At 41.7% G+C, this 16637-nt stretch overlaps 2 protein-coding genes across 2 annotated transcripts; one reads left to right on the top strand and one right to left on the bottom strand.

Annotated features, from left to right (window-relative positions):
• The first annotated feature begins 24 nt into the window (after positions 1–24).
• LOC127238539 (vomeronasal type-1 receptor 4) lies at positions 25–978 on the top strand. Its single transcript, XM_051207150.1, has one exon. It carries the CDS (start codon positions 25–27, stop codon positions 976–978), a length of 954 nt encoding a protein of 317 aa, XP_051063107.1.
• Positions 979–15426: 14448 nt separating this feature from the next.
• Positions 15427–16380, bottom strand: LOC127238548 (vomeronasal type-1 receptor 4-like). Its single transcript, XM_051207161.1, has one exon. It carries the CDS (start codon positions 16378–16380, stop codon positions 15427–15429), a length of 954 nt encoding a protein of 317 aa, XP_051063118.1.
• Between the last annotated feature and the right edge of the window lie 257 nt (positions 16381–16637).

Below are 16637 nucleotides of genomic sequence, written 5' to 3'. Positions count from 1 at the left end.
GACTTGAGGACAGCACTGTCCCACATGACTGTCACTGCAGTGTCCTGTGAAGCCCTCTCCATGTCTGCTCATGATGAAGCCCTTAAAACCACTGAGGAAGTGGCTCTTCAGATCATCTTACTTTGTCAGGTTTGGGTAGGGACTGTGGCCAACATCATGTTGTTTGTCCACAATTTCTCTCCTGTCCTGATTGGCATTCAGATGAAACCCACACAGACGATTCTCAGCCACATGGCTGTGGCCAATGCCTTCATCCTCCTCATCACTGTGTCTCCAAACAATATGATGGATTTTGCTTCAAGGCCTCCTCTGACTGACCTCAGATGTAAACTTGAGTACTTCATTCGCCTGGTGGCTCGAAGCCTTAACATGTGCTCCACCTCAGTCCTGAGCTCCTATCAGTTTGTCACTCTTGTTCCTGGTAATAGGGGTAGAGTCATGCTCAGAGGAAGGGTCCCAAATTTGGTGAGTTATTCTTGTTACAGTTGTTGGTTGTTCAGTGTCTTAAATAATGTCTACATTCCCATGAAAGTCACTGGTCCACAGAAAACAGGCAATGACACTGTTTCTAGTAGCAAGTTGTTCTGTTCCACCTCTGGTTTCAGTGTAGGCATTGTCTTCTTGCGGTTTTCCCATGATGCCACATTCCTCAGCATCATGGCCTGCACCAGCCTCTCCATGGTGTGTCTCCTACATAGTCATCACCAGCGAATGCATCACATCCTCACTCCAATTCAGGACCACAGAGTCCATGCTGAGACCAGAGCAGCCCATACCATCCTCATGCTGGTCATCACATTTGTTAGCTTTTACCTCCTAAATTTTATTTGTATCATCTTACAGACTTTGTTAATGAACTCTAGACTCTGGATGAGACATGTAGGTGAAGTTTTAGCTATAAGCTTTCCCACTATCTCTCCCTTTTTGTTGATGTTGAGAGATCCTAAGCATCCTTGTTCTGTGCTCTTCCACCATTGAAAACCAGAGTCTTTAAAAATAGCAAATCCAAGCAGGTAGAGACATGGGTCAGAGGTTAAGAGCAGTTGTTGCTTTCCAGAGGTCCTGAATTAAATTTCCAGCAAGCACATGATGGCTCACAGCCATCTATAATGGGATCTGATGCCGTCTTCTGGCACAGAATACCATATACATAAAATGAATAAATCTTAAGAAATCAGAAATACCAAACCCAGAAGATAGCTTGACTAAAATATTCTGTTTCACAAACATGATTTGAGCATCTTTTTTTTATGAGCTAGGCATGGTGTTCACTGTTTTTTTATTTTAAGAGTAAGATTGTAATCATTTTGTAGATGGGAAATGGTTTCTTGTCAGAATGTGATTGACTCAGTGGTTGAGGTGTCTATGACCCTCTGTTCTCTTGTATCTAACTGTTCTCTCCTGTAGCCCGGTCTAAAACAGACTAACCCAACACATCTTTAACATCATCTTGATGGGTTGTAAGGTTTGCTCATCTTTTATTATTTTGTATTTCAATTAAGTTCAATCTTATTTACATACCAATCCCAGTTCCCTCTTCCCCCCCAACCATCTCCCCTTCCTACCCTCAGTCCTCTCCTTACGAGAGTGTGAGGTTGATCATCAAAGTCTGTCACATCATTTGAAGCAGAATCCATGCCCTCTCTGTTGTAACCCTCCATAGGGAATAGGCTCCAAAAGGCCAGTTCATGTAATATGGATAAATACTGGTTCTACTGTCAATGGTCCCAGAGACTGCCCATGTTCAGGGGGCTGAGTATGGACTTATGCAGGTTTCCCAGCTGTAAGTCAGGAGTCTGTGAACTCCCACTTGATCAGGTCAGCTGTCTCTGTGGGTTTCTGTAGCCTGGTCTTGACCTTTTTGCTCATTACTCCTCCATTTCTACAGCTGAACTCCAGGAATTAGGCTCAGTGCTTAACTGTAAATCTTTGCTTCTGCCTCTGTTAGTTACTGGATGAAGGCTCTAGGATGGCATTTAAAGTAGTCATCAGTCTCATTATAGGGGAAGGGCGTTTAAGATGGCATCTCCACTATTGCTTAGATTCTTAGTTGAGGTCATCCTTGTGGATCTCTGGACATTTCCTAGTGTCAGATTCCTTATTAACCCCGTAACAGCTCCCTATATCAAGGTATCTCTTTCCTTGCTCTCCTTCTCTGTCCTTTCCCCAACTCAACCTTCCTGGTCCCTCATGTTCTTTCCCCCTCCCCTTCTCTCTCTCCTCTACATCTTCCCCTGATAGACCTTGTCACTCTGGGCCACAGTGAAAGGGGCTTCCCAGTCATCAGAAACACCTCCAAACATGAGAAGAAAGAAGGTAGCAAGGAGTGAAGAGGTGAAGCTGTCACTTTGTGTAAGTCAGTTTGTCAGTCAGGTTATTTACTCAGAATATAAAAATCAAGCATCTAGCTAAAATTTTCCACTACCTGTGAATGACCAAAGTCAACAGAGCCCGTGAAGTTTATTGACCTGGGTTGGCTATAGCCATCAGTATGATGAATTTCAAAATCTTACTTGTAATAATAAAAGCTGTAAACAAACATAAAATATTAATTGTTTTTTTAAATTTGTGTATGTATTTGTAGCTGTGCCCACAAAAAGCAGAAGAGAATGTCAGACCCCTAGGGTTGTAAGTTACAAGCAGATATAAGCCCCTGTATATCTGCCCTTTAAAAGCAGATATACAGGTCCTTGGCATCAATCTCTGGTTCCATGCAATACTGCCCAGGATTCTTAAGTGCTGAGCCATCTCTCCAGCCCTGAACTGAGGAATTCATTTCAACCATTTGACCCTCATTTCCAAATTTGGGGGAAAATATCCCCAATAACAGCTGTAGAGTAAAAGAGTATGGAATAATAGAGTAGGAAGCAACAGCTGGTATAAATGTAGAAGCTTTGTGTACCTTCCCACTGTCCTGTACTAATATTAAAATTGACAAAACTGCAGCACCATGTCTTGACCATGACAGTGGGTGCAATAAAAGCCAAAAAGGCAGCTCAGTTAGTTAAGGCGTGTGCCATCAAGACTGACAACCTGAGTTCAAGCTCAGGACCTGCATAGTGGAAGGGGAAAACCAACTCCTGAAAGCTATATTCTGGTCTCCATACATGTCTATACGCACATGCTCACACACCATAAATAAAAGAAGTGTGATTTGTTTAATTTACCTTAATCAAATAGGTGCATTCCATATCACTTTCCACAGCCTGTTAACTTGAATATCCCATTGCCATCACTGTAAAATAAAGGTAACCCACTACATAATTCTCTCCTCAATGCTCCCATACGCCAATTTTAACAATGCCTGCAAGCCAAGACAGCCTATCCCCTGGATGCAAGAGTCTGTTGTTTATCTCTCCCAATTTGCCACCTAATCATATTAAATAAACAGAGCTACACTGTGAATCTATTTGACATCGGTTTGACTGGCACAGTGTGGAGACCTTCAATTCCAGCCAGGTTGATGTATGCTATTAGTAGGCTGTTTTTCTCAGGACAGATTTTTATCACTGTATCTGTGACATGGGAAACACAATGAATACTGGGGGTCTTGAGCTGCCAGGGTTACTTCTTTTGATCCCCCGACTCTCTAAGACGGAAACTGTTGATGCTGTCACCATTTAACCACAATTTTGAAAGACAAGGAAAGGGCAATTGGACAATATGAAGATAACACAAAGGAGGGACAGTGTCTCTGATATCTCATCTATTGGCCTTGACCATAGATATGTATGGAGCAGATAGCTATGTGAGAGACCCTAGCAAAGAATGTGTTACATCTCATATACAACTGTTTTCATGCCCTGTGCTGAAATTAACATTGAAAAACCCAACTGATTCTACCAACTTGATACCTCTACATTTTACTCAACAATGGTTTATTCACATTTTCTCAGCAGTGGTATAGTGATAGTTGTGTAATTACTATGTTCTCTCTCTCTGTAAAATGGTTGAATATTCTGTTGTTCTTCATGACTGAAAAAGAACCGTTTCACTATGAAATCAAATCTTCTCTGGCTCCAAATGTTTGCCAAGAAACTGACACATCCTTTGAATGCAGCACCTTGAATTGGGGGTGAGGATAAAAGAGTATCAAAACTGAGTGATTATAATATTTATTATGGGATATAAATGCTCCCATGCTAATCAGGTTCTAATACTTCTTGACTTTATGACCATTGCCAGTCTCCAAAGATTATAATCAACCTCCAGTGTTAACAGATGAAAGGGATGTGAAGTAGTACCTAGTTTATAAGTCTGTTTTGTCTTATGATTTTTTTTAAGTGTATGTCTGAGAGTGGATGAGTGCAGTGTCCACAAAGGCCGTAAGAGTGAGTTAAGTGAGTCCCTTGCAGCTAGACTTACAGATAGCTGTGAACCACCTGACCCTGGGTCTGGAAACTGAACTTAGGTCATCTAGAAGAGTAATAAATGTTCTTGGCTGCTGAGCTACCTCGATAGCCCTGTAGAATTTGTTTTAAAGGATTTTCTAGAGAAACTATTCTTATAGAAAAAGAAGCCTTCCTTAAATTCCTATTTACACCCTACCTCCCTGACCTCCACTACAGGTTGGTGTGGTTGTCATGTACACTTCACTAACTTCTGCCCTTTTGTGGCTGTATCATCAATCATGTGTGCTGACTTCTCCCTCTTCCGTTGTGTACAAAGAAAAATAAAGAAGATAAACCCCCTTCTTCCTGTGTCAGTTCTTCATTTTAGCGATGCCAACTTTACTTGGTAATTTTATATGACAAAGCCAAGACATGATAGAAAAAGTGGCTGGTAAACAGAGATCATATATAGTCAAGTGCTTTCTAAAATCAACTCTATGCTACAAAAAGAAGTTAAGGGCTAGTGAGATGGCGCAGTGGATAAAGGTGGCTACCGCTGAGCCTCACAATCTGAAGTTTGGTGGATCTTCATGACGGAAGGAAAGAAGTGACATCCACAAGTTGTTCTCAGATCTTCACACTCATGCTGTGGTACACATGTTTGACAGGTAAATAAATGTAAAACTTTTTCGAAGTCTAAGATCAGTTGGCCAACACTGTAACAGAGTTAAGCACAATAGAATACAGGAATGGAAAAAGGAAGATAAAAATTGGCTACTCTGACTGAACCCGGGATAGTTTCATATAACACCAATTCTATATTGGAGTCCTCTTAAAGCTCTACCTTTGATGATTCTGCCATTAAGGTCATAGCCTAGAACAGTGACTGACAGGTTATGTACAATGTTTTATGCCTACCTTGTAATGCCTGAAATTGAGATGGCTGAATGAGTAAAAGGTCTTGAAGAGGTCAGTAATTGTCAGGCTGGAGCTGATGGAATAGCTCAGAGTGCAAAGGTTACACCACCATAGAACCAATTTGATGGTGGAAGGAAAGAACCAACTCCACAAAGTTATCCAGTGACCTGTACATGTACACTATGTCATGTGTTTCCATACAGGTTCATCATACACATACACAAAATAATATTTTTTTTTTAAAAAATTACAAGGTCTGGAGGGATGACTCAGCAGTTTAGAACACTTATTGATCTATTTATTTATTTAACATTTTTCTTCTTTTACATATCGATCCAAGTCCCCTTTCTCTGCCTCCTTCCTCCCTCTTTCTCTCCCTCCCTCCCATGCCCCATGACAATTCCTATCCCATCCCTCCCCAAAATCCACAGGGAGGGTGATGCCTTCCAGGAGGGATCAACAAAATCTGTCAAGTCATTTGGAGTATGGTCTAGGCCCTCCCTCTTGCCTCTAGGTTAAGGAAGTATCCCACCATGGGGAATGTGCTCCTAAAGTCCATTTGTGCACCAAGGATACATCCTGCTTCCATTGTCAGAGGTTCCTTAGACTGCCCAGGCCTTTTAACTGATACCTATGTTCTGGGGGGGTCTGAATTGGTCCAATTCTGGTTTTCCAGCTATCAGTCTTGGGGGGGTCCATGAGCTCCCCCTTGTCCAGGTCAGCTGTCTGTGGATTTCTGTAGCCTGGTCTTGTCCCCATTTTCTTATCACTCCTCCCTCTCTGCATCTGGATTCCAGTTGGGCTTAGTGATTACCTGTGAGTTTCTGCTTCTGTTTCCATCAGTTACTAGATGAGGGCTCCATGATGGTGGATAAGTTAGTCATCGATCTCATTATCAGGGAAGAGCATTTAAGGTAGCTCTTCCACTGTTGCTCAAATTGTTAGTTGGGGTCATCCTTGTAGGTCTCTGGACATTTCTTTAGAGTAAGTTTTCTTTTTAAACCTATAAAGGCTCCCTCTTTTAAGGCATCTCAATGCTGCTATGAACATAGTTTTACAGATGTCCATGTTGCATGAATATGGATCATTTGGGTATATGCCTAAGAGCAGTATTGCTGGGTCCTGTGGTAGACTGATTCCCATTTTCCCGATCTCCAAAATGGCTGTATGAATTTGCACTCCCACCAGCAGTAGAGGAGTGTTCCCCTTTCTCTACATCATCTCCAGCACAAGTTGTCATTGGTATTTCTAATTTTAGCCATTCTGGCAGGAGTTAGATGGTATCTCAAAGCTGTTTTGATTTGCATTTCCCTGATAGCTAAGGATGTTGAGCACTTTCTTAAGCATCTTTCAGCCTTTCTTATTTCCTCTATAGAGAATTTTCTCTTCAGTTCTGTACTCCATATTTAAATAGGGTTATTTGGTGTTTTGTTGACTAGTTTCTTGAATTCTTTGTATATTTTGACAATCAGCCCTCTGTGCGATTTGGATTGGTGAAGACCTTTTCCCAGTCTATGGGCTGCCGTTTGGTCTTATCAACTGTCCTTTGCCTTACAGAAGCTTCTCAGTTTGAGGAGGTCCCATTTATTAAGTGTTGATCTCAGTGTCTGTGCTACTGGTGTTATTTTCAGGAAGTGATCTCGTGTACCAATTTGTTCAAGGACACCTTCCACTTTCTCTTCTCAGATGTTCAGTGTGGCTGGATATATGTTGAGGTCTTTGATCCATTTGGATTTGACTTTTGTGCATGGTGATAGACATGGGTCTATCTACAGTCTTGTACATACCATCATCTGATTTCTTTCTCAGCCCCTTTGTCGTCTGTATAAAGTAGGGCTACTGATTTTTTTGAGTTTATCTTGTATCCTGCTAGTTTCCTTAAGGTGTTTATCAGCTGTAGGAGTTCCTTGGTAGAGTTTTTTTTTTTGTTTTGTTTTTTGTTTTTTTCCCCTGTCATGATCTATTTTCTTTTTTTTAATTTATTTTTTTTAAATTTAATTTATTATTTTACATGTCGATCCCAGTTCCCTCTCCCTTCCTCCCTCCCTTTTAACTTCTCTGCCCCCTTGCATGCACCTTGACCACCCTCCCCTCCCATCCCCCACCCCAATTCCACATGTAGGGCAATGCCATCCAGGTGGGGTCATCTAATTCTGTCAAGTCTTTTGGAGTAGGGACTAGGCCTTCTCTCCTGTCTCTAGATTAAGGCAGTTATCCCTCCATGGGGGATGTGTTCGCGAAGTCCTTTTGTGCACCAGGGATACATCCTGCCACTGTCTGAAGTCCCTTAGACTGCTCAGTCCTTCTGCCTGAGACCCATATTCAGGAGGGCCTGAGTCAGTCTCATGCTGGATTCCCAGCTATCAGTCTGGGGGATAATTCACAACATCAGAGAAACTAGGATACAAGGTGTATTCTAAGAGATTCATATAAAGTCCATCACAGAAGGGGGAAGGGACAAGTCCCCCAGGGGAAGTGGGGGAGGAGGGCAGTGGATGGAGAGAGAAGTAGGAGAAAGAGAGGGGGAGGAGAGGAAAGCAGGTGTGACTAGGAAGATTTAGTCAGGGTAGGAATAAAAGACAGGAGGGAGGGAGGGAGAGAGAGAAAGAGAGAGAGAGAGAGAGAGAGAGAGAGAGAGAGAGAGAGAACATAATAGAGGGAGCCATTATTGGTTTGAAGAGAAAACTGAACCTAAAGAAAGGTCTAGAGACCTACAAGACTGCCGCCAACTAACAATTTGAGCAACCCTGGTAGAGTTTTTTAGGTCGCTTATATAAACTATCATATCATCTGCAAATATTAATACTTTGACTTCTTCCTTTCCAATTTGGATCCCCTTGATCTCCTTTTGTTGTCTTATAGCTTTAGCTAGAACTTCAAGTACAATATTGAAGAGATATGGAGAGAGAGGGCAGCCTTGTCCTGTTCCTGAATTTAGAAAAATTGCCTTAAGCTTCTCTCCATTCAGTTTGATGTTGCCTGTTGGTTTATGTACATTGCTCTTATTATGTTTAGGTATTTTTCCTGTTATCCCTGATCTATCCAATACCATTATCATGAAAGGGTGTTAAATTTTGTCGAAGGCTTTTTCAGCATCTAGGGAGATGATCATATGGTTTTTCTGTTAGAGTTTGTTTATACAGTGGATCACGTTGAGAGTTTTTCATATGTTAAACCATCTCTGCAACCCAGATGAAGCCTACTTGGTCTTGGTGGATGATTTCTCTGATGTATTCTTGCATTCGGTTTGCCAGTATTTTATTGAGTATTTTTGCATCAGTGTTCATCGGGGATATTGGTCTATAGTTTTCTTTCATAGTTGTGTCTTTGTGTAGCTTGGGTACCAAGGTGATTATGTCCTCATGAAAAGAGTTTGGTAATGAAATTTCTATTTCTAGTGTGTGGAACAATTTGAGGAGTTTTGGTATTAGCTCTTCCTTGAATTTCTGGTAGAATTCTGCACTGAAGCCATCTGGCCCTGGTGGTTTTTTTGTTGGAAGGATTTCAATGACTGCTTCTATTTCGTTGGGGCTTATATGTCTATTTAAGTTGTTTGTCTGTTCTTGATTTAATTTTGGTAAGTGATAGTTATCCAGAAATTTGTCCATTTCCTTTGAATTTTCAAATTTTGTGGAGTACAGGTTTTCAAAGTATGACCTGAAAATTGTCTGGATTTCCTCTGTGTCCAATGTTATGTTCCCCTTTTTGTTTCTGATTTTGTTAATTTGCATGTTCTCTCTCTGCTTTTTCATTAGTTTGGATAAAGGCTTGTCTATCTTGTTGATTTTCTCAAAAAACCAACTCTTTGTTGAATTGATTTTTTGTATTGTTTTCCTGGTTTCTATTTTATTGATTTCAGCCCTAAAACTGATTATTTCCTGGCATCCACTCCTCCAGGGTGAGTTTGCTTCTTTTTGTTCTAAGGCTTTCAATTGTGCTGTTAATTCTCTAATGTAACTATCCTCTGTTTTCTTCATATGGGCACTTAGTGCAGTGAACTTTCCTTGTAACACTGCTTTCAAGGTGTCCCATAAGTTCAGGTATGTTGTGTCCTCATTCTCATTGAATTTTAGGAAGACCTTAATTTCTTTCTTTATTTCTTCTTTGACCCAGGTATGGTGCAATTGTGTATTGTTCAGTTTCCATGAGTTTGTAGGGTTTCTGCGATTTGTGTTGTTGAATTCCAATTTTAAAGCATGGCAGTCTGATACGATGTATGGGACTATTCCAATTTTTTTTTTTTTTTTTTGTATCTGTTGAGGTTTGTTATGTCGCCTAGTATGTGGTCAGTTTTAGAGAATGTTCCATGTGGAACAGAGAAGAAGGTATATTCTTTTGTGTTTGGATGGAATGTTCTATAGATGTCTGTTAAACCCAATTGAGACATAACTTATGTTAGTTCTTTTATTTCTTTGTTGAGTTTCAGATAGGTCATCCTGTATAGTGGTGAATGTGGCATGTTGAAGTCTCCCACTATAAGCGTGTGAGGTCTTATGTGATCTTTGAGTTTTAGTAGCATTTCTTTTATGAATGTGGATGTCTTTGTGTTTGAGGCATAGATGTTCAGAATTGAGACTTTGTGATGATGGATTTCTCCTGCGATGAAAACGAGAGGACTGTCTTCATCTCTTTTGATTAATTTTGGTTTGAAGTCTAACTTTTTAGATATTAGGATAGCCACACCTGCTTGCTTCTTGGATCCATTTGATTGGAAGGTCTTTTCCCAGCCCTTTACCCTGAGATAAAGTCTATCTTTGAAGCTTTGTGTTTCTTGTATGCAGCAGAAGGATGGAGTCTGTCTTCATATCCATTCTGTTAGCCTGTGTCTTTTTATAGGTGAGTTAAGACCATTAATGTTGAGGGATAGTAAGGACCATTGATTGTTAATGCTTTTTTGTTTTAGATTTGTTGTTGGCAGTGGTATTGTGAACATATTTGTTCTGCTTTACCCTTGGGTTCTGGTGAAGTGGGATTATCTATTTCCTATGTCTTTGTGAGTATAGTTAAGTTCCTTGGGTTGGAGTTCTCTTTCCAGAATTTTCTGTTTGGCTGGATTCTTAGATAAATATTATGAAAATCTGGCTTTGTCATTAAATATCTTGTTTTCTCCATCTATAGTGATTGAGAGTTTTTCTGGGTATAGTAGCCTGTGCTGGCATCCTTGGGCTCATAGTAATTGTAGAACATGTATTCAGGACCTTCTGGCCTTTAGAATGTCCATGGAGAAGTCAGGTGTAATTTTCATAGGTCTGCCTTCATATGTTACCTGTCCTTTTTCCTTCGCTGCTCTTAATATTCTTTCTTTATTCTGTATGTTAGGTGTTTTGATTATTATGTGTTGAGGGGTCTTTTTTCTTTGGTTCATTCTATTTGGTGTTTGGTATGCTTCTTGTACTTTCATGGGCATGTTCTTCAGATTAGGAAAGTTTTCCTCAATGATTTCGTTGAATATGTTTTCTGTACATTTGAGCTGGGCTTCTTCGCCTTCCTCTATGCCAATTATTCTTAGGTTTGGCCTTTTCACAGTGTCCCACATTTCCTGGATGTTTTGTGTTAAGGATTTATTGGATTTACAATTTTCTTTGGTTGATTAATCTATTTCCTCTAGTTTATTTTCAATGCCTGATATTCTCTCTTCCATCTCTTGAATTCTGTTGGTTATGCTTGTGTCTGTGGTTCCCAATCTTTTGCCCACTCTTTCTATTTCTAGCATTCCTTCAGTTTGTGTTTTCTTTATTGTTTCTATTTCAGTTTTCAAGTCTTGAACCATTTCCTTCACCTGTTTAAATGTTTTTTCTTGGCTTTATGTACTTTACTTAAGAAATTTGTTCATTTCTTCCAAATTTTTGTTTTTTTTTCTTTTATTTCTTTAAGGGATGTTCTCACATCGTCTTTGAGGGCCTCACTTTTATGACAATAATTTTTAAGTCGTTCTCTTCTGCTTCATCTGCTTTGTGGTGTTCAGATCTAGTTGGTGTAGATTCCCTAGATTCTGGTGGTGTTATGCTTGTCTTTCTATTCTTAGGTGTTTTCTTGTATTGCCATTTCCCCATCGCTTCTTCCAATAGGTGGGGTCTCTCTCTCTATGGTACTCCCCAGGTGGGCTTAGGTGGGTCAGAGTTTTGATGTCTGTAGCTCTGGGTGGTTCAAGCTCTCTAGGAGGTCTCTCCACAGGCAGGGGCCTGGCGATGAGGATCAAAGATCAGACTCCAGCAAAAGACAGACCGGTGATGGGGATCAAAGAACCTGAAGGCTTTGACTCAGGATGTTTCACGTGCTGATAGGTGGATCTAGCTCAGACCTGGCACTCTCCAGCTGAGGCCTCTTTAGCAGAAGCCCAGTGATTGGGGTTCAAAGATCCAGTCTGCAGGGGCTCAGGATGGCCCCGAGGAGATAGGTGGATCTCGGGGACAGCTTGGAACTCCGGTAGGGGACAGGTGGTGGGGGTCAGAGACCAGGCAGGTGTGGATTCCGGGTGGTCCCACGTGCATAGGCAGGTCTAGTGTTCTTAGAACGGCTTCAGGAAGTTCTGCAAAGGTGGCAGGATTGCTGGTTCCATGCTCTGTCCCAGTACTCATCCAGAGAGGTGGGAAGTGCGCAGGGTAGGGCACAGGGTAGGGGGAGGGCAGGCTCTTGGTGGGGGTGGATGTGTATCAGAGCACCAGGTGCATTCTGGATGGGGACAGGACACAGTGGGAGCGAGATCTGGGGCCAACCCAGGGAGTTCCCACGGAAAGGTGTAGGGGCATTCCACCTGAATTGGTCCCAGACTCATCTCAAGCAGAGGCCTGGCTATGGGGGTCAAAGGCGATGAGGTTCAAAGACTAGGCTGAGATTTAGGATGTTTCTGTGCTGATAGGTGGTTATAGCTGGGGCCTGGCACTCTCCAGCTGAGGCCTCTTAAGGGGAGGCCAGGTGATGGGGGTCAAGGATCTAACCTCAGGGACTGAGAGTGGCCCTGGGGGATAGGCGGATCTCTGGGAGGGGCCCAGAACTCAGGTAGAGGATGGTCGTGGGGGCAGAGACAAGGCAGGTGTGGATTCCGGGTGGTCCTGTGTGGATACACAGGTCTAGTGTGCTCAGAACAGTTCCAGGAAGTTCCACAAAGGTGGCAGGATTGTTGGCTCTGCTCTCTGTCCCAGTGCTAAACCAGAGCAATGGGACAGTACAAAAAATTGGAATAGTTCCCTGTATTTTATCAGACCACCATGCTTTAAATTTGGAATTCAACACCACCACAAATCACAGAAACCCTACAGACTCATGGAAACTGAACAGTGCACAATTGCACCATACCTGGGTCAAAGAAGAAATAAAGAGATTAAGGACTTCCTAAAATTCAAGAGAATGAGGACACAACATACCTGAACTTATGGGATCCCTTGAAAGCAGTGTTATGAGGGAAATTCATTGCACTAAGTGCCCATATGAAGAAAACGGAGCATAATCACCTTAGAGAATTAACAACACAACTGAAAGCCTTAGAACAAAAAGAAGTAAACTCACCTCGGAGGAGTAGACACCAAGAAATAATCAATTATTCCTAAAATCAATAAAGTTGAAACCAGGAAAACAATACAAAAAAAAAAAATCAATGCAACAAAGAGTTGGTGTTTAGAGAAAATCAACAAGATGAACAAACCTTTATCCAAACTAATGAAAAAGCAGAGAGAGAACATGCCAATTAACAAAATCAGAAACAAAAAGGGGACATAACAATGGACACAGAGGAAATCCAGACAATTTTCAGGTTTTGAAAATCTGTACTCCATAAAATTTGAATATTCAAAGGAAATGGACAAATTTCTGGATAACTATCACTTACCAAAATTAAATCAAGAACAGACAAACAGCTTAAACAAAGAATTAGAAGCAGTCATCAAAACCTTTCCAACCAAAAAAATCCCAGGGCCAGATAGCTTCAGTGCTAGAAATTCAAGGAAGAGCTAATACCAAAACTCCTCAAATTGTTCCACACAATAGAAACAGAGGGTTCATTGCCAAACTCTTTATATGAGGCCACAATCACCTTGGTATCTAAGCCTCACAAAATCACAACTAAGAAAGAAAACTACAGACCAATATCCCTGATGAACATCCATGCAAAAGTACTCAATAAAATACTGGCAAACCGAATCCAAGAATACATCAAAGAAATCATCCACCATGACCAAGTAGGCTTTATCCCTGGATTACAGGGATGGTTTAACATACGAAAATCTATGATCCACCATATAAACAAACTGAAAAAGAAAAGCCTTGCTGTTTTTTGCCGCTTATGCTGAGTCAGGAAACCTCCCTTAAAGGAGCCACATAAATCTCTGCTTTTCTCTAGCAAAACAAGAGTCCAACAGAAGAAAACGTTGCTACCAAGAAGCCTTGATTATCTCTGTTCTTTGCTTTCTAAAACCATTTTTTAAGCTTTTCTTAAGTTTTTAATGGAAGTTCTTTGGTCTGCGTTGGATGCCATTATGTTATGAGTGGTTTTATTCCACTGCCCTGGTCCCAGCACTGCACCAGCCCCAAATAACACACAGAGACTCAGTATTTGATATAATTCTGTTAGCAAGTTACTATTTTCTTATCAGCTAGCTCTGTCTTAATTAATAACCCATTTCCATTAATCTAAGGACTTCCATGTTGTCTTATCTTACCAGAGAGAGGGGCTGGTGTTCTCTCTCTGTCCTCCATCTTGAATAGCCCCCCCAACTACTTCCTCTTTCCTCCTAGTCTCCTAGTCCCACCTGTCTCTCTTTCCTATTGGCCAACAGTGCTTTATTCATTAACCAATATGAGAATCATATTTACAGAATGGCATATCCCATCAAGTGGTCACAACAGATCTGCTTTTGTTCAGGGGGTAAATACAGAGGGATTCTTTACGAATGTATAATGGTTCAGTTAGAGGGATCTGACATTATAACCCATTAAGCTTATGGTTAACGCACATGGGTAGTGGGTTTTAGACCAGCATATAGCAGAGCACACTTATACACAAGAGAGTGGAGGGTCATAGATAACTCTGCCAATGAGTCAATCACATCCTGACCAGAAATTATTTCTCATCAATAAAATTATTATAACCTCACTTTTCAAAATTAAAAGCCTAGAGCAACATGTGGGACCCATAGAAAAAGTTGTTCAACTCATATTTGTGACATAGAATATTTAATGGCATTAGTGAAGCTGTCTTTGTTTTTTTAACATTCTTTTTATCTATTATTTTTGACTTTCATATCATGCATCTCCATACCATTCATCTCTCTGTCCTTTCACATCTACCTTCTTGCAACCTCTCCCCCAAAATAAAATGAAATTTAAGTGAAAAAGAGAAAGAAAACCTCACTATGGAATCCGTAGTTTGACACAGTGAGTCACAGTCTACGCTTTAGTCCATATCTCTTTACTTGCCAGTGTTCTTTGCAAAGAGTCCTTAGTCTGATTCCAGGCCTCTGGTGTCTGCTGAACTTTCAACACCGGGGTCTCACTGTAACTCCTCTTGAATATCCTGTTTTGTCCTGGGTCATGGAAATCCTGCTGCCTTGGGTCTGCAGGGACAGCATCTTCATGTGCTCCAGCAGGTCATAGATGGTGTGGATGTTGGGGTAGACCAACTCACAATCCTGTTTCTGGGCCTGGGTAGCTACAGGGTTCATCAGCCTGTAAGCTGTCCCCAATTCTCATGACCAGGCTGAGCCTGTAGAATTGCCCAGCATGTGTATGCCTTGCAGCAGTGAGTCAGGAGTGGGACTACTTCTTCTGCTTTCATTCCCTTAGGATAAGCTCTCTCACACCTACATGATTATGGCCAGCTCTACTGTGTTACCCAGGAGAGGCTCAGGGTCCACTCTCACAAGTGCTGCAGCTTGTGAGAGGCAGTGAAAACTCTCCTACTCCTGGACCTCCAGGCCAGCACTCCCACCTGTCACAGGGAGAGTGGGGTTGGGGAAAGACATCTCTCCCCTGCCATAAAGCAGATGAGGGGCAGGACCAGTATCCCCAGCACACATTCTCAGGACTGGCTCATCAACACCACCAGCAATAGGGTCAAGCTCTACTGTGCTTCACAGCCTAGGAACAGGGCTCACTTTTCCTGAGTGCTGCAGCTCCTAAGGGAGGCAGTCAGATCACTTGCACAGAACAGGCATGGATTTGCTATGTTTAGTGACTCTGGATTTCAATGATGGAAGAGCACAGAACAAGGATCCTTAGGATCTCTCAACATCAACAAAAAGGGAGAGATAGTGGGGAAGCTTACAGCCAAAACTTCACTTACATGTCTCAGCCAGAGACGAGAGTCCATTAACAAACTGTGAAAGATGATGCAGAAAAAATTTAGGAGGTAAAAGCTAACAAATGTGACGACCAGCATCAGGATGGTATGGGCTGCTCTGGTCTCAGCATGGACTCTGTGGTCCTGAATGGGAGTGAGGATGTGATGCATTCGCCTGTAATGCCTATGTAAGAGACACACCATGGAGATGCTAGCACAGGACATGATGCTGATGAATACGGCATCATGGATGAAACACAAGAAGACAATACCTATACTGAAATCAGAGGTAGAACATGCAAAGTTGTTTCTAGAATCAGTGTCATTGCCTGTTTTCTGTGAACTAGTGACTTTCATCGGAATGTAGACATTATTTAAGACACTGAACAACCAACAACTGTAACAAGAATGACTCACCAAATTTGGAACCTGTCCTCTGAGCATGACTCTACCCCTATTACCAGGAACAAGAGTGACAAACTGATAGGAGCTCAAGACAGAGGTGGAGCACATGTTAAGGCTTCGAGCCACCAGGCGAAGGAAGTACTCAAGTTTACATCTGAGGTCAGTCAGAGGAGGCCTTGAAGGAAAATACATCACATTCCTTGGAGACACAGTGATGAGGAGGATGAAGGCATTGGCCACAGCCATGTGGCTGAGAATCGTCTGTGTGGGTTTCATCTGGATGCCAATCAGGACAGGAGAGAAATTGTGGACAAACAGAATGATGTTGGCCACAGTCCCTACCCAAACCTGACAAAGGAAGACTATCTGAAGAGCCACTTCCTCAGTGGTTTTCAGGGCTTCATTGCGAGCAGACATGGAGAGGGCTTCACTGGACACTGCAGTGACAGTCATGTGGGACAGTGCTGTCCTCAAGTCTTTGTTCTCTTCTCCAAGCTTAACAAGTGACTTTGAGTGGCTTCTTCTCTCGATAAAGGAGAGAGACTGCCATATCATACTATGGGAGCTATGTGTGGAATACAAGGTGAGGACCCTTAAGTCAGGTTAAAATTTGGTGCTTATTGAATTTCTCCTGCCTTGAGATAAAAGTTGTATGGATGCTGCAACTCTAAGTTTACTGGTCAGAAACAAAATAACACACATTTTAACAC

Source organism: Phodopus roborovskii, unplaced genomic scaffold, assembly GCF_943737965.1.
Source record: "Phodopus roborovskii unplaced genomic scaffold, PHOROB, whole genome shotgun sequence".
NCBI lineage: Eukaryota > Metazoa > Chordata > Mammalia > Rodentia > Cricetidae > Phodopus > Phodopus roborovskii.
The sequence above is the reverse complement of the archived record's forward strand: the minus strand, read 5'-3'. Positions and strand labels throughout refer to the sequence as shown.

What these genes read in the sequence shown, in the direction of transcription:
- LOC127238539 (XM_051207150.1), top strand. Translation starts at nt 25, where the DNA reads ATGACTGTCACTGCAGTGTCCTGTGAAGCCCTCTCCATGTCTGCTCAT.
- LOC127238548 (XM_051207161.1), bottom strand. Translation starts at nt 16,380, where the DNA reads ATGACTGTCACTGCAGTGTCCAGTGAAGCCCTCTCCATGTCTGCTCGC.